Source organism: Condylura cristata, unplaced genomic scaffold (genome assembly GCF_000260355.1).
Source record: "Condylura cristata isolate star-nosed mole 26May11 unplaced genomic scaffold, ConCri1.0 scaffold00010, whole genome shotgun sequence".
NCBI classification, from domain to species: domain Eukaryota; kingdom Metazoa; phylum Chordata; class Mammalia; order Eulipotyphla; family Talpidae; genus Condylura; species Condylura cristata.
The window spans coordinates 39,204,961-39,230,288 of NW_004567111.1; the positions used below are offsets into that span (position 1 = coordinate 39,204,961).

The following is a 25,328-nucleotide window of genomic DNA, read 5'->3' on the forward strand; positions in this document are numbered from 1 at the left end:
AATCGAACTCATGCGGAAGTGGCTTCAGATTCTCAGTGCTGTGCTTTAACCCGCTGCGCCACCAGGGAGGGCCTGTTTTATTTTTTAACAGGTTTAACATGCCACTATTTAGAATTCTAGGCAGTCTGGGGGCCGGGAGTGTGGGGGGCGCGGACTGCGGGTGTGTGTGTGAATTTTTAGCCTGGAGACGCAGGATTCCTTCCAGTTCCAGGCCATCAGATCTTTAAGGGAAGAACCCCTTAAAGCACCAATGTAGCCCCTCAACCCGCAAGCTGTACCACCTCCTTCGCCGCCCAAAGACCCAAGTTCTGCGTGATGTCCCAGATACTTCCCAGCCTAAAGCCGCGGTCCGTTCCTCCTCCCTCCCGGCTCCCCGCGGCACCAGCGGTCACCCTGCCCCCACCGCCGCAGCCTGGGCCAGCGGGGCCCGCAGCGCTGGCGTTCGCGGGCTCTGCCGCATTGGCCGCTGCGGCAGCGATCGCACAGCTTGGGGCGGCGGCCGTGACACAGACGCGGGTGCTTTCGGGTGGCGCGGCAGCCGGGTCCAGGCGCGCGCCCACCCATGGCCCTCGGGCTGCCGCCGGTGCGCCCATCCCCGCGCCGAGCCTTGCCCGCGGGCCCCGGGTCGCGGAGCCCCCCACTGGGGCGAGATGCTGAACGGCTCCGGCCTGGACAAAGCTCTTAAGATGTCCCTGCCCCGCAGGTCGAGGATCGGCTCCTCAGTGGGTGAGAAGGCAGCGGCGTGGGGCCGGGAGGGTCGGCCCCGGCGGGGGCGGGCGCGGGGACAGGCGGGGCGCCCGCGCGCTGTTATATGACACTGCCCCGCCCTCCGTCCTGCCTCCCCTTCCCTGGGGCCCTCCGGCCGCGCGGGTCGGCGGACGCTGCGCGCTGCCCTGGCTTGGGTCACCACACATTTATGATGCCAATAAAATCCAAAGTTCGGCCAGGGGTGGGGGGCGGCAAAGACCCCTGGGCCTCCCCCAGTACAGGTGCGCGCGCGCACCGTGTGTGTGCATGCGTGTGTGTGCGTGCCTGTGTATGTTTGTGTGTCCGCGCGTGCGCATGCCCGTCCGTCCCTGCGGCGAGCGGCGGACTGGACTGTGGTCCGCGAGAAAGCCCGCGGCAGGTCTCGGCTGGACGCCTTCGCTGCCCGCGCGCTTGGGTGGGCGCCGGAGACAGTCTCGCTTCGCCCGCTACCTGGCCTCCTGGCCTCTGAGAGGTTGCTGCAGTTTCAACCAAGGGGTCACAGGAACATTTCTCATGACTGGGATCCTCGGGCTTCTCTCTCACACAGCCAGCGCGGGTCAGCTCGAGACCGCCGCGCCGACGTTCCATACTCTTTGCAGAAACGCGTGGTACTTCCCCGCGCCCCAGATCCCCTTCCTTGCGAGCCTGCGCCTGGAGTTAGATGCCAGTGTTTTGTTTCTTGTATAACATTTAGAAAGCAGCATGTTGTTGCTGCATGCTATGTGATTGTAATACATGGTTCCCTCAGCCCTTAGATAATAAAAAATTGAAGGGGAGATTCAAATATGAGTTGATTTCCTACCGTTTCAGGATTTCAGCAAGTAAAGATCTAGGGCTTGCAGTTTGGAATTGCAATGACGTTTAATCTTCGTGGTTATTATTAAGATTATTTTTATTAGGCAGATAAAAATTAAGTGACTTTCCTATTTCTGTAGTTGAGTGATGTGAGAGAGGACAGCACATCAGGCCATCTAGACCAGTGCTTTCTTAACTTGAGTAATACATGGAAGGACACCTTAAGGTCATTTTGAGGAGAAGGTCATGGGGACTGGCTGTGGGGAACCAGGGCTGAAGCAGGGCAATGGGCAGGGGGCAGCGGTGACTCAGGCATCTGTGGGAATCATAAGATGGGTGATGGGGGAAAATGGGCACTTCCTCCATGTCTGAAGGCAGAACCAACAGCATTTGCTCATCCTTTGAATGTAAGGCGGAAGATGGCTTGGTAGTCTTTGAGCTGAGCAAATGGAGAATGTACCATTTACTGAGATGGGGTAAAATGGAAAGAACAGTACTTTCTTTTGTGGAGCAAGAGTTAGGGATTTGGCTTTGAGCATGTGTGAAATGCCTACTAGAGAGCCAAATGAGATGTTTAGGGGAGAGTTGGACATATGAGCCTGAGGCTAGGGGAATATTCTAGACCAGGGGGATGTAATTAGGAGTCCCCAGCAGCATCTGCTCGTTGGAGAGTAAACTGCAGTTGCCCAGGGCCTGCCCTGGAAGAGCCTGGCATTAGCTTTCATGCTCTGCTGCTGCTATCTTGTATGTCTTAATCATTTTTGAGCAAGGGGTTTGCATTTTAACATTGCACTGGTCTCAGCAAATGGTGTAATCAGAGGGTACATATGTATTTGAAAAGAGAAGGATCCTAGGGCAGAATTCTGGGTATCCCAAGATTTCAAGGTCCCAGAGAATAGGGCAACAGCAAAGGGGCTGAGAAGATATATAGTAGGGATCAGAGGAAGACCGAAAGAGGAATATTCAGGTCACTGAGGCAGATGTCAGGAGTGAGGGAGTATCCCTCTGGGTACAATGCAGTTGAGATCTCAGGAAAGGTAAAGTCTAAGAGCTGTTTGAGTTAGAATGTAGAGGTCACGGGTGACTTTGAAAAGAGCAGTTTTTGTATAATCATAGGGGATAATGTCTATGGAACAGCTTCGAGAGATACTGAGATTACAGTTGTACAACTGATAACATGAATGTCATAGTGAAGGTTTTTTCACTTGGAAGGTAGTGATCTGAGATCAGCAGTGAGGATGGTTGTCAGGGCAAAGCAATGACGGCAAGAGCCCAGGGGTGGCAGATGCAGGGCTTCTTGCTGATGGTAGTCTTCAAGGCCCAGAAGACACTAAGGATGGTTTAAGAGATGGGAGTTTATGTATTTACATGCTGCATGAAGTAGAGGGGGACCTGATAGTATGAGCTTCCTGTGGTAACCCCTAGGCATCTGAGGGCTAGTTTGGATGATCAGTAGGCAGCTAGGGATGGTGAAGCTGAGAGTACTGCTATAGGAGTCCCGGGCTCTGGAACCTCCCTCTTCTTTCCACTCTATAGAAGTGTAGAGCCAGAAGTGGGACATTGCCATCAACAGAATTAATACCCAAAATTTTGTGCATCTTTTGCTCATCTTCAAAATGCTTGTCTCTTTTTTTAGTTCTTTACTCCTTCATATGTATTTTTTAAAGAGCCTTTTCTGAAAACAAAACCAATTCTTTTAGAATTTTGGATAACTTAACAATAGGTTTATAGCTTAATCTGGAAAAAGTAGATTTTTAAAAACATTAAGTCTTCATAAGTTAAAAACATGATATCTCTCCTCATTGACATATGTCTTTCTTTCTAATTGAATGTCTTTATTTTTTTTAAACTAGTTAGAAGTCATTGTAAAAATCAAAATGACAGATTTGATGTGTTCATTTCTTTGCACATTTGAGTATGCATGATGATTTAGTTGTTTATTTATTCTGGCTAAGATATATTTCCCTTCCCTCTTAAGCTCAAAAACCTGAATTTGTCATTGAGGTGTCCTTTTTTTTTTTTTTTACTATTATTTACAAAATATATTAGCTTGTTGACTAGTCTGCTATGTAAATGCCAAATATTTGTCTTTGTTATTGACTAGCTTTACTAACCATTATCTCCCCAAACTTCTGACATCTGCTGTAAATCACAGAATTTCATCTTTCCTTTTGGCTGAGTAGTATTACATACTGTGGCCATCCCACATCTTCCTAATCCAGTCTTTTATTTGTGTTTAGTGTGTTTAGTTAGGTTGCTTCCCTATCTATGCTTGCTGGTTAATTTCTGGCAGGATCAGCTAGTTTCTAATTTTAATTCCAAATGGCTTAGTTCAGTAACAGACCTAAACTGAACAGAATATGGCATTCATTCTATACTGTGTTCTGTTCCTCAAAAGGAAATAAAGAACAGGGTCTAATAGCTTCTGCTTCCATATTCTATACTGTCATTCCTGTGGTTCCTCACTAAGTGAAGATTTGACTATGTCAGGGCTTCTTTTTGCACTGGTCTAACAGTCTAGGTTATGTTTGGAAATTTCTTTGAAGTAGTCTATACAGGGGTTAAAACACCAACTGTTAGCGGTAGAGAGAAATGGAGACAGATGTTGACAATTATTTACTACCTGTATGATAATATTTTTTATTTTTAAAAAAGATTTATTTATTTATGCATACAGAACTGGGGTACAGGCCAAAGATGTGGGGGTGAGAGTATTCACCAGAGACAGTGGGGAGCAGAACAGGCAAATATACTGGAAACACGCTGAGGGAAGCAGTGGGCAGGTCAGGAGAGGTCTGCTGCACCATGTGAGTTATCTCCCTGGAGGGGGATTGAACTTATGCTTCAGTGACTGCAATAGTTTCATAGTGCTGTACTTTAACCATTGTTGCCACTAGGGAAGGCCCTACCTATACGATATTAAAAAGCTCCTACTTCTATTAAAGATGAAGATGAAAATAAAATTTGTACTTCATAGGGTTATTGTGATTAGGGAGTAATGTATATTAAAGTGCATGTATCAATTATTTTGCTACATCAAGAGGACTTTATGATGTAATCAAGCTTATATTGACAATATGTCAGATTTTTCTCATACTGCCCATCATCCTCCAAGGGAAACTCCTCTACCTAAACACTTATCCTGCATAATAGCAGAGTTGGCGAAAACTTCACTTGTCATTATTTTCCCCTCTTACTCTAATGATGTAAGCCTAACTAGATGACCACATGCAGTTGTTATTGGGAAGTGTTCTTTTGCATCATTTTCCATGTGTACGTGATTACCTACTGGTTACTCTGTTATAAAGGGGCATCCTTCTATGTCTCCAAAGGTTATCACCTTCTGTTAAAAATGGTCCTGCCTTCAAAGCCATCTTTTACCCTCAGGTGGCCAATAAGCATCTCAGTTGATGACTTCAGTTGTTTAATAATTCATTGATTTGACTTTTACAATGGATGTTTTATCTTAAACCCTCATCTGACAAAGGTGCCAGCTAGACAAATGGATTAAATTAAAATTATTCTCTATAAAGGTTTTAAAAATTTATGGGAGGATGTGTATAGAGCACCTTTAAAGATGGGCTTCTACCTTTCCTCCTTGGATCTTTACATTTGCTAAATATAACCTCTGGTCAATACCAGATACTGGAGACAAGATGTTATTTACATCCATTTAGACTCAGAGAAAATGTTAACAACCACTAAATAAGGCTAAAAATAAAAGTGATCTCATATCCATATCCTGGAAGTTTTTCCTCTTCCTCATCAAGGGCAAATACAGAATTAGGACCTAGGAGAGAGCCCCTTACTTGGATGGAGTCTTGCTAAAATGGGGGTGGTTAGTTGCAAATGTAAAAAACCTGAGAGCACACAGGGGTACAGTCACAAGTGGCCCTGGGTTCTACTTGCATAAAAGTGTTTGTGCAAATGACTAATACTGTTCATTCATCAACAGTGATTTGGGAGGGGCTCGGTGTCTGAATTACCATAGGTCAGTGTGTGTGCATGCGTGTGTACTATTTATGTGCAGAAGCCTTTTGCCTGAGTGTCCACCTCTTATCTCCCTTACTGCCTCTCCGTAATACTGATAATCTGATCTATCATCAAGTTTCAAATGTATTCTAATACTGATTAATTTTGATTTGGAGTTGTTATATTGCAAATATGTTCTCTACTCTTTGGGAATCTTGTGCCAAGCAATAAACAAATGTCACATTTCAGACACGTCAGTGTAGAGTTTTAGTGCTCCTTTCCCCCAGTCTTTGAAGACTCTGTGTTAGCTGTATGCAGTCTTGAAGATCCCAGGATTACTGTAAATATTTTAAGCACATTACCAAGACTGATCACAAGAGAAGCTAGGGTAAGCAAATGACTGCTTGGTGTAAGTATTTCTCTATTGTGACATTTGGAATGTCATTCCAGATACGAAATGTAGCGATGGTTACTTTTTTCCTATACCCTTAATGGTGCCTTCATAGCATGGAAAATTTCATTCATATTCCAAGGGAAAAAATGTATAGCTAATTCGTTTTAGCATGCCACAGGATCAGCCTCTTAATCAACTATATTTAACCACATAATGATAATCCTTATTTAGCACTCTTTTCGATTTCTTTTTTGTTTTCTTTATTCTAATGCACAGAGGAAACATTCATTTGGCTGTAAAACTACAGAGTTTTAATCTCTGAGTTTCCCCAAAGGTAACTATGGTATGTCTAGCAACAAAGTGATCTTCAGGTCCTCTGGACTCTCAGGGGACTTGGTAGCTGAGTGTAGCCTGCCAGGAATTACCAAGAGTAATAACCAGCAGGCGGGGCCACATCTGAAGCATGCTCACAAGTCACTTCCTGTAACCACTGTGCTACTCATGTGGCAAGAATAACAAAAATAAGGCCCTCCCTGGTGGCGCCAAAGGTTAGGACTCAGCACTGGAAGTTTCAGAGCAAGTTGGATCCCAGGCCCTGGAGATGACCTGCATGGTGTGGCAGACCTCTCCAGTTTTTCCCGCTGCTCTCCTTTGCAGTGTACTTCATCCTTCTGCCTGTTCTGCTTACCACGGTCTCTAGTGAAGACTCTCACCGCCCCTTCAGGTCTGGCCTGTACCCCAACTCTGTATGCAATCAATCAATAAATCTTAAAAAAAAAAAAGAATAATAGAAATAGACTCTGGGTGCACTCTGTTCTCACGTTCATGTTGACACTTCCTGATGCTTAGAAATACATTTATTCAACTCTATTGAGTTCTTCCACTGTCTGATTTTCTGATGTTAGCATTCAGGCAAATTTTCTGGAACAGGTAGGTGATTGAGACCCGGTCTTAGTAAAAATAAATGAGTGGAGATTGCAAATGAAATGCACAGTTAGGGGCTGTTATACTTTTCAAGTGAGAAGTAATAAGGATCTGAGCCAGGGCATCAGAACAGGAAAGAGAGAATGACTGAGCAACAACTGAGGTCGATTCAACATGGTGTAGAAATGGAAATCACGGAGGTGAAAGATGAAGACAGGCTTTTCCTGATAATCTCAGTAACAGTTCTATCTTAATAGAAATCAGTAATTGGAGTTGTTTTTTTTTTTAAGCAATACTATTTTAAAATGTTTTCCTCTTATGTATTTTTTCCTCCATTTCTCATCTTAGAAAAGTAGGGGACATAAATACAAAATAAAAGAGTACAAGTAGGAGGTGTTTTAAAACCATCAGGCACTGGTCTTGTTGGGGAGGTAAGTTCACAACGTTGAGTTTTTTTTTTTTTTAAAGATTATTTATGCATATACATACAGAACTGGGGTACAGGCCACAGGTGTAGGGGCAGTGAGAGGATTCACCAGAGACAGAGTGGGGAGCAGAACAGGCAGATCAACGAAGTACACTGCTGAGGGGAGCAGCGGGCGGGTCAGGAGAGGTCTGCCACGCCAGGTGGATCTCCTCCGGGGCAGGCGGGGATAAAACTCATGGGAAGTGTCTTTAGCTTCTTAGTGCTGTGCTTTAACCTGCTGCGCCACCAGGGAGGGCCTCTTATCTTTGTTTTTAACCACTAAATAATGTTCCATTGTCTGGATACACTACAATTTGTTTACCTGTTGACTGACTGAAGGGCTTCTTGGCCTTGATTGCTTCCCATTATTGGCAATCATGAATAAAGTGAAAGTAAACATTCAGATTTTCTGTGGATATTGTCTTCAGTTTCTTTGGGTAAATAAGGGGTGTGAATACTAGATCATGGGATAAGAGTATATCTAATTGTGCAGGACATTGCCAAACTGTCTTCCAAAGTAACTATCATTTTACATTTTTACCAGAGAGAATTCTTGTCACTCTGCATCCTCTTTATCCCTTGGCATTGCCAGTCTTTTGGATTTTAACCATTCTAGTGACATTTTAGTGAGCATATAGTGGCTTCTTCTGCTGTTTCATTTTTTAGTTTTCTACCAATGGATGGATGGATGACAGGGAATATCTTTTCATGTTCTCTTTTTTTTCTTGCCACCTGTTTATCTTCTTTGATGGAGTATCTATCTGGACCTTTTGTCCATTTTTCAATCAAGTTGTTTTCTTGTTGTTGACTTTTATGAGTTTTTGTGTGTTTTAGGTACAAATCCTTTATCAGGTAGTTATTTTGAAAATACTTCTCCCAGTCTGTGACTCATGTTTTCAACCTCTAAAACTGTCTTTCACCATGTACAAGTTATTAATTATAACAAGATATAACTTATCTGTGTTTTCTTCCATGGTTTTATTTTTGGTGTTTGAAGTTTTCTTTGTATTTTTTCTTATCTTTCTGACCTTATACTCTAAATATTCTTCTAGAGTATACTCATATCATGAATAATCTTATTTCTCCTAACAATGACTAGAAATAGTTTAAATATCCTTTTGTCTTTCTGTATGGATCCCCCAAGCAAGAAGAAAAAGGTCCTTACATAGTTTTTCTCCCCACCACTCTTCCTTGCTGAAATCACCAGAGTTGGCTCCAGGGTGTAGTTAACAGGTATTTACCAATATCTGTGCTTCCTGCTGGTTCCTTGTGCTTCCTTCTTCTTGCTGGGAGTGTATCCCTTGGGATCTGTGGCCATCTGTGAGTAGCAAACTGACTCCTGTGTCCCTGAAATTGCTTTTATTTCATCCTCACCATTAAGTGAGAAATTTGCTGAATGCAGAGTTCTAGATTCAAAATTCTTTCAGCATTTTAAAAGTACTGCTTTATTATCTTCCTGTACCCAAGGTTTGCTGATAATAATCTATGCCAAACTGATTTTTGTTCCTTGCAGCTAAGCTATTTTTGGTTTTGATTAGTTTTTAATGTTACATTTATCCTTGATGTCCTCATATTTCAGTATAATGGTCTAAGTATTTTTACCCCACTAGTTAAATGCTTAGCGCAGGGTACCTTTCTGTCTGAGTACTGTCTTTCTTTTTTGGAAGGAGATTCTCATGTCGTGTTTTATTAAATGTTGCCTCCCATATGCAAGTTCAGTTAGATTACTTGCTGCTGGTGCGTGAAGGTTTCTTAATTTCCCTTTTATATTTTTGTCTTCTTATGTCCTGTTTTGGGAGATCTTGGCATGGACTTCCAGTTCTGTAATTACTTTTCAGCGTTGGTTTTCTGATTTATTTTTTTCTCCTCAGTTTTTAGTACAGTTATTTATCCTTTGGTATCCACAGAGGATTGTCTCCAGGACCTCGTTGAATACCAAAATCAATGGATACTCAAGTCACTTATATAAAATAGACTAGTATTTGCATGTAAACCATACATATCCTCCTCAATGCTTCAGATTATCTCTAGATTACTTATAATGCCTAGCATGATATCAATAGTTGTTATGCTATATTGCTGGGGGAATAGCAACAAGAAAAGAAAGCGTGTATTTGTTTAGTACACACACAACCGTCATAGGCCTAACTATGTAGTATGGATTTTCCATCCACAGTTGGTTAAATCTGCAGACATGGAACTCCTGGATATGGAAACCTGCCACAAGAAAGACCAAATGTATCAACTTTTTATTTCAATAATAATTATTTCCTACCTTTATTACCAACACACAAATCAATTTTTAATTATCAATTTAATAACTTAAACATAACTCCTTCATGTTTTAAATACCCATTTTCTGGAGGGCATGAAAAATACTTATTTCTAAGTATTTTTGTCATAATTTGTTCTTTGAATGAATTCTGTTTGCTTCCTTCTTTTCATGGTGGTCTTGCACCTAAGTGCTTGGGGATTCCAGAACTCATGTTTTTTTTTTTTGTAGGGAGAGTTCCTGGAGGGGCAGAGCAAACCTGCAGGGCCTGTCTGTACCTTCCTCAGTGAGTGCAGGGTTGGTGGTGTGTGCGCTGAGGTGGGCCGCCTCACGCTGGGTCTCCCAGGCTCGACTGTGCCACGGTTCCTACCTTGCGAACAGCTCTGTGTCCCATGACTGGGGAGGGAGAAGCCCTCTCCCATGGGCAAGTGTGTATCTTAGTTTCCGGAGGGCCAGTGTTTCAGTGGTTTAATCCTAACCAGGAACGGGGAATCACTTCAGTTCTCCCCTTACCCTGCTCTTTCCTTTCCTTGCTTAAATGCATGCATACTGGGTGAGGAGGTGGAACCAACCAAAGTAACTATTTTCCTTTATTTTGTGCTGTAATTTAGTAAAAGGTAATTTCATAGAATGTAGTTCTATCTGTAGGCAGGAAATAGCCAGAGGCCTCCAGCAAACCTGCTTTTGAGTTTTGATCTTGATTGCATCCTGGCTGGTTGTCCTTGGGGAAGTCACCTCCTTTTTCAGCTCTTCTTAGCTCATCCCTAAAAGTGTAGGTGCTAACACTGCCTGATTGTTTAGACACTTAAACAAGATACTGTGTAGGCACTACTTGAAAACTTAGTGACTACTACTCATTAATTATTACAGTATTGATAACAAAAACAATGGCATTAATAATATAATATTAGAATTATTTCAAAAACAATATAACTAGTTATGCAGTCCTAGTCCTCCACTATTTCATTGTCTATAGCTGGATAGTTAACATCTTCCCATATAATATGAGCTTTATCCTTGTGTCTACAAATATCTTTGGATACAAATGCTAATGATAAAGATTTTATATTGCGTGGAAACAAATAAAAGAGTAGCCCTATCATTACTTCAAACAAAAAGCATTGTTATTTTACTAACAGAATGGGTAAGTTTGGAAATAATAAAAGCACAAGCTGGAAAGTGCAATGTTATGATGAGATGTACTGCACCCCTCTAGAGCCAAATTCAGTACCATCTATAGCCTTTGGGGGGCTCCTACTATGCACTGAGGAACCCCTTTCCTTCCCAAGAGTTTGCTTTTTAAGAGAGCAGTACAATTCTCCTAAGAACTGCTAGTTCATGGGAGAATGTGTTTCTTCCTGTGAAAGAAAATCATTTTCCATGTGACTACAGTGATTTGGCAAATTTAGCGGAATGAAGTGATTGTAAATTACCAGCCTGACTTGCTGTTATTACCAGGCTGACTTGGCCCCCATAGCAAATATGCACTTTTTTTTTTTTAAGATTTTATTTATTTATGCACACAGAACTAGGGTACAAGCCAGAAGTGCAGGGCGGTGAGAGGATTCACCAGAGTCAGAATAGGGAGCAGAACAGGCAGATTGACAGGTACACTGCTGAGGGGAGCAGTGGGCAGGTCAGGAGAGGTTTGCCAAGACTTGTGGGTCACCTCTGGGCAGGGGATTGAACTTGCACTGAAGCAGCTGCTGCTAGCCTGCAGTGCTGCGTCCTAACCCTTTGCATCACCAGGGAGCGCCAGAAACTTGCACTTTTTAACCAAAATTATACTAAACTGAGAAGTAGACTGAGCATTAAAGGGAGTAGATATTTTCCTCGAAAATCCAAGCTGTCACTGAAGATCACAAATGTGATCACCTTAAAAACTCCAGATTCAGAAACAATTTAACAGTATCTTCTTTTTTTCTACTTTGATTTTCCCTACAGAGCACATCTTTTAGCAACCTCCTGACTTGTATGAATACAGGACTAAATCACAATATCTCTGGATGGATAAGGGAATGTTTTCCCATTCCTTTAGCACTGGGAATGGAGAGAACATGCTCATTCTGAGTTTGGAAGTAAAGCACTAAGTAACCTGAGAAAACATTGCTGAGATGACTCTGCCCGGAAAATAATATAGACTTTCTCAGCACAGTGATGGGCAGCCATAACCCTCACACTGTGCTTCAGCGGGAATGACAAGAATGCAGAGTACTGAGCGGCATAGTTCTGAGCGGACATGTCATCTCTATGTTGTAAACTTCATTTTGGTACACATTCACCTCCAGGTTCTTGCTGTTGCTTCTTAGGTCACTACAAGGTGGGTGGTGGGTCCCCCACATGCTAGATTAGCTTTCACACTTTTCCACTCTGGAGGAGAAAGCCCTGAACTGGTGGAGAGAGGTACAGGTGATCACTGTACAAAGTTGGTGGGCAGTCTGCAGGTATGCACAGCTTCCACCTTGAGTACTTCACTGCTCTCTGAAGTGGGTCTAAAATATACCTCTTCACCTGCTCACTTCAGGTACCTCTAGAATAATAGAACAATTGAAGGAACAGAGCAGTACTTAGAGCTATCACTTCCCAAAGGCCAACAGATAATTTTGTAACTATGTGTTTTAGTAAATGAGAACATTTAAATAGGTATTTTTTTAATCTGAAAACATTTCTATATAATGTCAATTTTCTATTAATTAAATTTTTCTTGTGAACTATTGTTTTCATGGTGAAGGTTGTTCCGGATGGAGACCTTATTAGGCTATCTTTGAGTGTTAGAGATAAGACAGGCAGGTAGGGACAAAGGAGAAGGAATGAGGGAGGGAAAAAGGAATGAGAAGGGGGTGGGCAGGAAGGCTTTGACTTCGTGAAGAGCTGGAACCTTGACTGCCGGAGGGAAGTCAGGAACTTTCTTCAGTGGTCATGAGAGCTCAGTTTAGTATAATTCTGGAACACAGGAGCAGCTATCCATTATGATGGGTTTAAGAGAAAGTGTGTGAGAGCAGAGCACACACCAAAGAATTGTCTCTACCTGTTCAGTGGAACATGGATTCTTCAAGGAGGCAATGAGAAATCCAAGAGGATACCAGTTAAGGTGAGGACAAAGGGGGAGGAGAATGGGATGGGGGGGAGGAGAGGCACACTGAAATGTGATACAGCTTCCAGCAGGCAGAGGATTAAATTAGCACAAGACAAGTGCCTACCCCAAACAGCCCCCCCCCCAAGATTAAATTTCCTTTTAAAAGGATAAGGTAAGACAAACAACAACTTAATTAAGATAGTGGCGCTTAATGAAATTTGAGGGAACACAGGGAGAGGTGTAGCTAATATTTCCTTTTCAAGAATTGGAAATAGGCCAGTTTGAAAAGCCCAACATTTTAGATGCAAGGACAGTCAAATACAAATTGTTAAATTTTGTAATGTTGAGATCAGAATGTGATTTTGTTGCATCTGATACATTATTTCTATCATATTCCTCCCTCTAAAATCTTAAAAGTCTGAACTTGAGGACATCAGTAACAGTTAACAAAGGAAATAGAACAGTAAGTTTGAGAATGCAGAGGGGATATAGGGTCTAAGCATTTGTGAGATGCTGTCTGCTTGGGCTAGGCTACCTGGTTATCTAACAAATAGTGGGCTAACTGACCTGGTTATCTAACAACTAGTGGGCTAACTGACCTGGTTATCTAACAACTAGTGGGCTAACTGAGGGTGAAGTATAGAAATAACTGTGCAGAAAATTTGAGAGACTACAAGAAAAGATGGATTTGGTGATTAATGAAGAGAAAGGCATTGGTGAGCTTGTTTAACACACTCAACTTTGGATGGAAAAAGTGCCCTAAATGTCTTCTTTTTTTCCCTACGTGTCTTTAATTAGCTAAGTTTTACTTAAATCAATACGTAATTTTTGAGCATTTTTGATGTATAATATATCAAGCAGTGACCTGGGTACTGAGCTATGAATAAAGGATGCTTAATCTTACACACCTCCTGTTTGCTAAGATAAGGTTTACAAACAGGAAATAATAGAAAAGAAATATGTTAAGACCACAATATATGAGTGTCCACAAGACCTAATTAACTGCTGAATGAGTTATGAAGATGATGAATGAACACTGAAGTAGCAAGTAGTCTTCTAAGGGGAGGATTTGAGCTAGGTATTTATTTTTTGACATTTTTAGCAGCCAGGGTTATGAAGGTATATTTATACAAAGTGAAATTCATCCATTTATTTGTATAACATGAATTGATGCTTTTTGACCAATGTATACAGCTGATTATAATCAAGACAGAATATTTTCCTCACCTCAAAATTCTCCCATGTCCTTTCTAGCCAATTCCCTTCCTCCTCTCCTGACAACCACAGAGCTCTGATTTCTGTTCCCACAGTCGTGAATTTTCCAGAATGTCAGACAAACTCAGTCTACTGGGTCTGGCTTCTTACATTTATTATAAATCTGTTTTTTGAGGTTCATCCATATCTCAAGTTTCATTCCTTGATATTGCTGACTAGTGTTTTATTATGTCAGTCTAGCACTTTTTTTTTAAATGCTTTTACTCATTTCCCTGTATTAGGTTTTGAAGGATGCTTACATTTAGATGGAGATAGGGCTGATCGGGAAGGGACAGGGCAATTTTGAGGCAAATGGCATAAGGTCTAATAGAATGAGTTTCAGAAGCTGAACCTGGGATGATGACTAAATTAGATAAAATGAGTCCTGAATATAAAGATTTAACTACATTTTTATTGATAAATCCTACTCAACTCTTTTCTTTTATATTCCAACCAGCCGTGATTTCTCCTCACTGTGAACCCTTGTTACTGTCTATTCTTTGCCTGTCCATCTGTCTGTCCATCTGCCTATCCATCTATCCATCCTTTCGTCATTATGCAATCATGACAACATTTGCTGAAGGCCAACAAATTGCTAGGCATTGAGCTGTGATAAGCTTAAACAAATTACAAATTATTACTGCTACCCCCAGGAAATTCTTAGTTTGATGGAGAAAATAACAAAGTCAGCAGGTCACAAAAAAAGTTATCATGTAATGCTTCACATTTTGTAGTTAACTTTCCATGTGGGTCCTTGAAAGTGGGAAGCTTACTTTGCTCTCTATCTTAAGAGCCCAATAAGTATTACAGATAATTTGAAGGCCTTTCGGTAGGTTCAGTGAAAATAAAGAAACCTACTCGTATGGCTGTGGAGGTCTTGCTGTGGCAGGAAGCCATGCAGAAGCTTTGGCTGTGGTGGAGGCCCTTTAACAGGCTGTGGTAAGTAGATGTAGGGCTTGGAGCACAGTGTGCCCAGGTTCCCTTCCCCTCATTCTCTATTTGTGGTTTGAGAAATGGCCTGGAAGATGTCGATAAGCAGCCATCTATCATCATGTACAATATATAAGTACATGAATTAAAAATAAAACTATCAAATTCTATTGCTCATAGACGAGACAGGCGGGCAGCGGGATGTCCCTGCGTCCAGTCCTTTGTGCTGAGTTCATGCAGTGGGAGGTGTAGCTAGGCTCAGGCACAGCGTGGTGAGCAGGAACAGTGGCGCTGACCTCCTCCACCTGGGTGGCCGTCTGTGGTGTGGCTCTGTGATTGATAGTGAGCCCAGACTACCACAGGTGGCGTTCTGTAGGAAGAAGGAAGCTCTGCACACATCTATCCAGGCCCAGCGAGTCTCCTCTTCATTCTTGGTTGTTCAAGATTGATGACTTTTTTTCGACATAGCTACTGTGGTACTTCATCTGCACAACTTTTAGTTCTTACATACTTTTTTTTTTTTTTTAACCCTCAGAAGTATTTACGTACTTTTTGGAGCCTCTGTTAACTTGCAGCATCCTGAAATTCATTTCATTTTCTATGTGCCTTTGCTCTATGCCATGTGCTAACAGTTCTGGAAATAGAAATATGCATATGACTTGATTCCTGTCTTTAAGGAACTCAGGGGAGGACACTGCTTATAGATTTATTTCCTAAACAATGTGGTTTATTTTATTAAAAAAAAATCTGAGCGTGGTGGGGAAGTGATAGGGAGGAATATCCATTCTTCATAAGAGAAAATGATGTTATTATAAAGTTTCCTTATGTAACAGAAATAATGAATGTGAAAATAAACGAGATGAAGGACAGATATAATCCCCAGGCTTTGTGCATTTGTTTAGATGTGTGTAAGAAGACATTTTTATTATTATCTTTTGCTCTGCTTGAGAAGTTTGCTGCCATTTGTAGCAGTTATCACCAAATACTGTTTTATAGGCTGGCTGAGACACCATCCTCAGAGGCCAGACTTGGGTATCTAATCAGTGTGCCTCACCAGCTCCCCTGGGGGAAGGAGGCTTTTATACATCCAAGCATGGGAAGCCCAAGTCTTCAGCAGGCACAAGTGACTTGGAGTTTTGTTAAAATTCAGTGCCTGGTCCAACATTCAAGGTCTGATTCGTTAAGTCTGGGGTGGAGCTGAGAATTTCTTTTTAAATAATATAATAGTTTATTTTTACATCATTTTGTGCATTTTTCCATCTCAGTTGTAATCCCTGTGGGCTTCTCATCACTAAATCACCAGTGTGCCATCACCATAGTCCAGTGCACTTCCCTACCCCATTGTTTCTGATCCCATTCCCCATTCCACCCCTGTAAAATGTCTCTGGTATATAGCTGTTCATTATTATTATTATTATTTTCTCTCCTGGTCCTCTATACTCCTGTTATGAGTGAAACCATCTGGTATTTTTCCTTTTTTTTCTGGCTTACTTCACTAAGCATGATCTTTTCCAGGAACTGAGAATTTTTATCTCTAACAATTCCTAGGTGATATTGCTGCTGCTGCTGGTGGTTTGTGACTAATTTTTGAGGACCACCGATGTGTAAGATCACCAGTGATTTCTGCATATTCCTGAGAAACAGAGTATCCCAATTAATGACCTATATTACATGTCTACTTAACTTTGGGGTTACATTTTTACTCTTCCATATGTGTACATTTCTTAACCAGAGGTTTCTTATCACCATCAAACCTTCCATCCATGACTCTGAGTTATCTTAGTGAACATCCACAATGGTTCTCTTCCGTAATGCACATGGGGTGATATTTGAAATGGTCAGTCCCAGTCAGCACAGAGTCCTGCCTTGGGTCCTCCTGACTTTGGCAAGCATAAACTTAGCAGTCCTTAGTACATGAACAGAAATTGGCGATCCTGAAAAAGCAATTTTGGGATTTGGGACAGTAGATTTTATTTTTTTAACCAGTTGGTACAATCAAAAAATAGTAAGGCCATATGGTGCATGTGTGACCCACATACACATCAGTTCTACAACTTCCCAGTTCAGTGAAGGGTAGTTTTTGTTTAGGTGTTTTTATTATCAAGTTTAGCCATTATTAGCTATTAATTTTTATTGTTAATGTTTATTCACTTACTGAATAACTTCTAAGCCCTCCCTCTGGTTTATAGAAAGACAAGTCAGGTATATGGGTCATGTGTTACACATGTGGGAAGTTAGACAGGATACTTAATTTCTCTGAGATTTATTATTCTCTCAGTAAAACTGAAATACATTCTCACACCCCCAGAATTCCAGAGTAGTGAGGATAAAATGAAAAAGTATTCAAAAGTCCTTTAAGATGGTTCAGTATTATACAGAAGAAAAAGATTATTGTGCTTTTTTACTGAAAATGTTAAAAACACGATCTCTAGGTAAGTGGCATTTTCTCAGACATTTTCAGCACATATATTCCAATATAAGCAGATGCTTATATCTACCAAGTAATAAACTAAACCTGTGAATAGCCCCAATATTATTAATAAATGCTTGCTCAGGATGTAGTAAGGAAGCTCTTGTTTCTTTTAAGTGGCAGTCAAAAGCTTTTTTCTCCAAAAATAGCCTTCTTTCATTGCTATTCCTTCTCCAAGCTGTTCTTTACAATTTAGCTAGATTGTGAGTTACAATGATAAGCGTTTTATTTGTGGGGAACAATAGGCATATTTATGAGAGCAAGGTATATCAGCTATGAGCAGGCATCATGGCCACTGGCCCTTTGTGAGTTAGGGTGAATGTGTCTTTCTGCATGGATGAAAGGACAGGATGATTTAAAGACACCCTTTAAAAATAGCTTCTCTTCTGTGTTGGTTTTCCATTGTGCTGACTTCTGGATCTGTATATAAGCAGGCCAGTGATGTATTGGTTCAATCTCATTCTTTACTTTTCAGTAAGGAGTAGCTAGATCAGAGTGGGCACTAATTAGAAAGACTCCAGTGGAAGTATGAGCCTCTGAATTTTAGCTTCCTATGCCCACCTAGGGAGTTCTCAGTGAAATTGGCTCTTGTTTCACAGATCAGTCCATTTAAGCTAATAATACTGAGTTAAAAAACACTAGCTGAACCAACTCATGAAAGAACAGCTTCTGAATGTCCTGCAGAAAAGCATAGAAAAAAAATCTAACTATAAGTCAGATGGAGTTGTAAAGTTGATCTTCACCTTTTCCAGGAGCTTCCAGAGTTTTCCTTCTGGGCCAGTTTTCAGATAGGGAGATTTTGGGGTTACCCCTATATGTGTGACTGTTATATTTTACAAGAACCAATAGGAACATATGGCATGGAAATATTTGTTTTTAAAATATATTTATTTTTAATGGAATACTGTCTACTGATTTGATTCATTTGGTAGATATTGCAGCCATGGCATTTTAAAGCCTGGGAGATTGGAAGAAGACTCAAAGTTGAGAGTATCCAAAAAATTTCTGTGGACATGATTGTTACAATCTGTAAGGAAGTTATCAGTTTGTTTTCTTTCTCACAGATAAGATTAAAAGCACAGGGAAGGAGGAAGCTGCTGAGAGGAATCCATTCATTCATTTACTCACCATCCACTCAACTGTTTATTGATCATTTACTTCTGCCAGGCACTGTGTTGGGAACTGAAGTGATGTTGATGATTGAGTATGAGCTTCTGGCTCATTTGAAGACACAGACAAGTAAGCAAACTTCTCCAGAACAGTGAACAGGAGCTACGGCAGGTTGTGTAGAGGAAGCAGATGAGAAAAGCACCCAGACATGGTGGCCAGGGCAGACATTTTGGAGGAAACAGTAGGTAGTAGGCTGAAGAAATATTGACTCCTGCAAAGAAGGGCATTCGGGCAAAGTGTTCAGAGCAAAGGTGATAGCACAAGCAGGAACGTGAAAGGGAGCAGGGGATTAGGAGAGCAAGAATGCACGAGGAGAGCTGGTAGAATTTCACTCTGATGGCACTCTGATGGGAAACAGAATTGGCTGCCAAGCTCAGTCTTGTGTGAACCTCATCTGCAGGGTGGTGGAGAATCCTTTGAAGTACTTTAAAGTGCCACAAAAAGACTTGCAATTGTGAATTTTGACTCATTTCACTATAGTAAATGGCTTGGAGATACACGTGCAGGAGAGGATGGTAAGACCAAACCTTAGGGAGTGGCATGAGGGTAGAACGAATTGGATGCACTTAGGAGAAACTTGACTAAATGTGGGGGTGATGGGGGAGAGGAGAGGTGAGCATGCAGCTCAGCTTTCTGGTTGGGACAACTACGTGGAATAACTGGTTGGTAATGGAACCTGGGAGGAGGAACCAAGTTTTGTAGGGAGTTTACTTTTATTTATTTATTTATTATTTTGGTCATGTTGGTTTGGAATATCTGTGAATGGTGAAGGACAAGTAGGTTGTTGCATCCAAGGATGTGGCACTGAGAGGTGAGAGATTTAAGAGTCATTGGTGGGTGCTCATGGGAACTGATACCTGGTGAAGAATGAGCCCAAAGAACAAAGCACATTCTGAGCACAACTTTCATAAATATCAACACTTAAAGAAACAGGCAGAGGAAGGGAAAGCTATCATTGCCAATGAGAAGTGGCCAGAGATGTGGGAGGAAGCTGGAGAGTGCTTCCCAGATACACAGGGATGGGAATGTTTCAGCTGCAGAGCAGTGAGCAGAGTCATGTGCAGTCAGAGTCCAGTGAAAAGAAGGCTGCGAAGGGTCTTTGGACTGAGCAGTGAAGGGGTGGTGGAGACCTTGAGAAGCGCAATTCAGATAGACTGAGTGGGACTGTAGTGTCTAGGAAACAAGGAAAAGGGAGAAGCCAGTCAGTAAATGTAGACCAACAATTTTGAAGAGCCCAGCTTAAAACAAAAGAGCTCATCTTCAAGGGGAGGGGTAGGAAGAAGTTATTGGAAAATGGATTCATGTACAGCAAGTTGAGAGCTAAAGAGAAGTGAGATTCTACAATATAAGGATGGGTCAAGTTAAAGTAAGAATACACTTTTTTTGTGTGTGTGTGAAAATCCATCTCTTCTCATTCATTCCTCTTTCACTCCCCAGTTCTTTCTCCAGCTCACATCTCTGGCCAGAGATTGTAGTTGACACAGGTCATAAGGTGGGTGTTACTGTCTTTTACTAGCTCTTATCCTGGGGGATTTACAATTGCTTTTAGCAGGTACAATCCCATTTGTTAGGAGATACTTAAATACTGGTGAATGAAAATGTTCATTAGCTATCTTGCTTTCAGTGCTGGGGTGAGGGTTGGTGGTGGCAGATGTTTTGAATATCCCAACTTCAGACTTCAAGTAATAGCGTCTTTTGTGAGAAGATACAAAGGCTCTGTACAGGTTCCTTGCCAGACTGGACCCCAGCTCCTCTCTGTTGGGATCCTCAGGCTCAAGCCAGTCATCATCACTCGACTCCTACTGTTAAGCTTCTCCACGAGCACACCCTCTGTCTTGGGAGCCAATTCTATGCACCCCCTTATCCAGTGCAATGCCAGGTCTACAGAGTCTCTGGTGCTGGAGTGTGTCCTTGAGTTAAAAATGTATCAGGGTCCTCTTAGCAGCCACCTCTCCCTCTCTTAGCACCCACCTGCTGCCCTGGTATCACTGTAAACTCAGTTCAATTAAGTTTCTCCTACCCCCTTTCAGTTGATCACTGGTATGAATGTCTAGAGAGATAATGTTCCCTGGGCATTCAATTGCAGAGTGTCTCTCCTGGAGAAAAGCTCCACCCCTTTAAAGTCTGCCTTAGTATGAAATTTGAATGAACAGATTCACTCCTTGTTTATTTTTATTTTATATTGTTCTGACTGTGCAGCCACTGGAGTAGATTTTTAGTTCATTCTCTGAATGTCTTTGAGCAGAATGATAACAATCTAATCTATTCTCCTGTGCTATTGTATTGGATGAAGTGAACTGTAACTATCCCAATTTTATTGATGTAGAACTGGTGTCTATTGTGGTCTAATTAATGCTCCATTAAACAGAAAAAAACTTCTAACCCCTGGTGTCAAAATGTTTGACACCAAGGGTTGAATAAGTTGTTCCTGCCCTATGGGCTTCTGTGGGACAGGAGATAGCTGTGAAGATCTTGTAGTGGAAATTCTATTCTGTATCACCCACACTCATGTGTCAATTTTGTTGAAAGACATTTCCCACTCTCCCTCCCATCACCTACAGATATTTACTGTGTGGTAACTAGGTATTGTATTAGTGTCTTATTAATGTGTTCTATTTATGGATTATATCTACTAAGCCATTATCTCTCTCCCAAAATAACCATGGCCTTATTTTATTAATTTCTAAAGTAATAGCATTTACTTAGGGTCTTAGAATTCAAATTGGGAAGCTTACACTCAGGTATTAAGCCAAATTTTGTTCTTTGGGGATCTTTCAGGTTTTTTTTTCTTTAAAATTTTAATGAATATTTTAAGTAGGCTATATTAAATTTTTAAAAAATGCTTTTGAAATTGAAGGAATGCTGGTTTATAACACTATATAGCTTTCAAGTTTACAGACTTTTATCTCAACATCTGTACATACGCTATGTTTATCACCATCTTTCCATTTTTCACCAAATAATTGTCTCCCTTTATCCAGTTTACCTGCCCACTTCCCTTCTGATAGCCACCATTTTGTTTTTGTACTCTTGTTCTTATAGTCTGAATTTGTTTTTTAAATTTTGTTCATTTCATTTATTTTGTTTTTTTTTAATCTACTGCACAGATGAATAAATTATTGTGGTATCTGCTTTATTTTAAGTCTGTTGAAAAGATTTTCAAATCTTTTGTGTTGTATTGATGGAATAGTTCAAGAAAAGTAATTCTATATCTAGTAAATTTAAATTCTGATTGACTATAGATGTAAAACAATATGATCTTGGAGTGTTGGAAAGGAGCACCTTAAATAGACAAATAAACATGAAAAAATAACAACTTTTTGAGAAGTAACACATTGCTGTGATGGTTGATTTTAGTGCCTGCAATCATGGTTTTCAAATTCATTTGTCATCTCGTGGAATTATTATTTGAAAATCTTCTTGTATATTTTTATGTTCCTTTTTTCTTTTTGAACTTCCTGTAAAGTGTTCTTTTCTGTAAACAACAATTTCTGGAAATAATACTACTGGTTAGACAAGCAAACTGGCTTTCATCCCTTTTCTGTCATGTTACACTCTGCCTACTGAAGTATTGACTTGAAACCTGCAGGCATAGTAATAGTGTCTGTTTACAGAGATGGAATTTGCCTGGGCTTCATTTCCTTTTGGCAAGGAGGGAGATGATTATGGACATTTGTATATCATTCTAAGTATTATTGTTGTGGAGTATGAAAACTATAAAGCAAGAAGACAAGACTGCAGACATCCAGGATTCGAGATCTTAGATTAAAATTTCTAAATACCATTGCAAATTGCTAAGCTGAAATAGGAAAGAGATAGTAAAAATAGATAAGTTGGAAGAGTAAATGGAAAAAGTGATTCAAAACAATAATAATGTTTTTATTCAGGTTCCTATAAGCATTAATCTAGATCTTCAAAAAGAGTCAAGACACTATCACAAAAAGAGTCAAAACCAGGCTCATGAACTAGGGTTAGATGTGGTACTGCCTCTGAGGAAGAATGGATAACTGGGAAAAGGTGGTAAATATACAAAAAATAATAATATTCACCTATGAAACAGGATGTTCTGTAACCAGGATGATGTATAGGTCTTTATATTTTGCTGGTAGAGGTAATAGAATTTTCATTTTGTTCTAACACCTAATTATTTTATATTAATTGTACAAGTGGTAGATGGTAGGGTGTTTCCTGATTCCAACTGGCCAGAGAATTTGTCACCATTAGCACAATGCTTTTCTCAAATGAATGAAATAGAATGCTGAGTACATCTTCTGGGTGGCTTCCATAGAGGTTTGGTTTGCAACGCAAACACCACTAGCTTCACCAATCTGTCATGACACTTATAAACACGAATAAGTTCTTCAGACAATACTTAATGGGGTTTTCCCCCTTTAGTGTAGATATTCTCCTTCCACTTTTTGATTCATGTTTGTTTTCAAGACCTTCATCAAATGCTATTTCCTCAGCAAAAGCTTCTTTTGTTTTATTATAATTGATACAACTTTTCCTAAAAGTCCCACTGCATCATTGTCTATTTCCAAAAAATTTAATCCACTCTTACATTTTCATTTATACCTCTGTCTCTCCCATTGACTTTTTTAGTTATTTGGACTCAAAGGCTATTATTCCTATTGTATTCTCAATGGCTTACACAGCATATTGCACATATTAGGTTTCAAAAACTATTTACACAGCATATTGCACATATTAGGTTTCAAAAACTATTTTATGGAGAAGTAAAGTAAAAGACTTAATCCAGTGTATAGCAGTTGGGTTAAATTGATGCATTGGTTTTCTTTTTTTTTTTTTAAAGCTTTATTTATTCATGCATACAGAACTGGGGTAAAGGCCAGAGGTGTAGGGGTGATGAAAGGATTCACCAGAGACAGAGTGGGGAGCTGAATAGGCAGATCAATGAAGTGCACTGCTGAGGGGAGCAGCGGGTGGGTCAGGAGAGGTCTCCTGTGCCATCTGGGTCACCTCCGGGGCAGGCGGGGATCGAACTCTCACTGAAGCAGCTGTGGCTAGCTTGCAGTACTATGTCCTAACCCGTTGTACCATCAGGGAGGGCCTAAATTAACACACTGTTTTTCAATACCTCCCATGAGCATGGTGCTGTGTAAGAGGCGGGTGCAGTAAAGACTGGAAGAAAGTGCTTTACTTCTTCCAGTAAAAGCTGACATTTACATCGCTGACCTCTCCCACTGTGACTGGTAGGCTTCCTCATCTGTTAAGTACAGTGGTACTAGAATTCTCTGAAAACTGGGTCACGTGTATCTTCAGCGCCTGACTCTAGATTATTGCTTGGTGCAATATAATCATCGCTGTAGCTTGGCGATTTCTCTTATGGCAGCTGACTGAGCTAACATGCACCTATGAAACAGGCTATTCTGTCATCAGGATCACTTCTACTTCCCAGGAATTCCTTCCACTCCCCTGAGCTGGCTTTCTTTCCTGCTTCCAGGTTGTCAAGACCACTCTTTCAACCATTTTTCCTTGTTCTTACTATTAATACCTTCATATATATTAAAGTCATTGTTCTGCTCTGTTTTAATATCCCTGGTTCTTCTATTGACTGTCTTCCAGGAGTTCTGGTATCCTAATTTCTCCAGTCAATGTCTTCTCTTATCCCATTTTTTGAGAGTTGTCCATTAGAATGTATTAGCTTATGTATATTATTGTCAAATTTGGAAGTTTAAAAAAATACCTTATTATTAGCTTCATACTATTCAGCCATTTCAAGAAGGAAGATTTCTTTTGCAAAGCCCAACAGTTTTTCTCTTCTGCCGCTAGTGCTGTGTCCTTAGCACAGGAGCAGAGGAGAATGGGAGGTGTCTGCTCCACAAGGTTTATGGTTAATGAGAGGCTCCAGCAATGCACAAGGGGACCTGTATTAACAGGGAGAAACTGATGTCCGTGTCTTGGCTTCTTTTGACAAGTCACTTAACCTTTTCAGCTTAGTTTGTTGACACAGAAAGCAGGGATAGTAACCTCTGTCTACCTCAGAAAGTCCTGATCTACTTTGTCAGCAAAAACGTTTCTATAATTGTTAGGAGTCTAAGGTGACTGCTTTAACAAATTAGGAGTAAGCAAGTCACATCTCTAAGTCATGGCTCTGGGAATGCTTAGATGTATTGCTGAAAAATAGTTAGCACATAACTTTATTTTATTTTAAAAAAGTGTATGGGGCCTCCCTGGTGGTGCAGAGGTTAAAGTCAGCACTATCAAGCTGTCACCAACCACTGCAGCATGAATTCCATCCCTGGCCAGGGAGCTGACTTATATGGCACAGCAGACCTCTTCTGTTTTACCCGCTGCTCCCCTCAGCAGTGTATTTCAGTAGATTTACCTGCTCTGCTCCTCCCTCTGTCTCTGGTGAATCCTCTCACCCCTATCCCTCAGCCCCCACACCTCTGACCTACACCCCAGTTCTTGCATCCTTGCATTAAAAAAAAAAGTATGGGGTTTCTCTCTTCTCTCTTTCTACACACACACACACACACACACACACACACTTTTATATATGTATATATGTATACATGTATACACATATTTACACACATATACATACATGTAAAAGGGACACATTCTGGCAAGAAGTACTCGAACAATATGAATAGAGAATTGATACATTTCATTTCGGATATCTATATTTCTTTATGTAGTACAATGCTGGGAGCTTTTACCTTCTAATTAATTCATTTAAGATGAATTAATAAAAATTACTATATATCTTTCCACCAGAATGCTTCTCTTCCTTGCACTATACAAATAAAATACATTTTTTGTTTTCCTGTATTTCTGTTTCTTATTGTATGAGACAAAAAATGACCTTACAGATTTCTTTTTAACCAAATT

The 25,328-nt window shown here is 40.7% G+C and overlaps 1 protein-coding gene across 1 annotated transcript in view; it reads left to right on the plus strand.

The window, feature by feature from the left end:
• The first annotated feature begins 628 nt into the window (after positions 1-628).
• The window catches only part of LOC101622323 (phospholipid-transporting ATPase IB), a 515,968-nt gene continuing 491,268 nt past the window's right edge, over positions 629-25,328 (plus strand). The window contains exon 1 of the mRNA XM_004680155.2: positions 629-726. Within this exon, the coding sequence (XP_004680212.1) occupies positions 651-726 (76 nt within the window). The 5' untranslated portion in view covers positions 629-650. The remainder of the gene's footprint in view (positions 727-25,328) is intronic.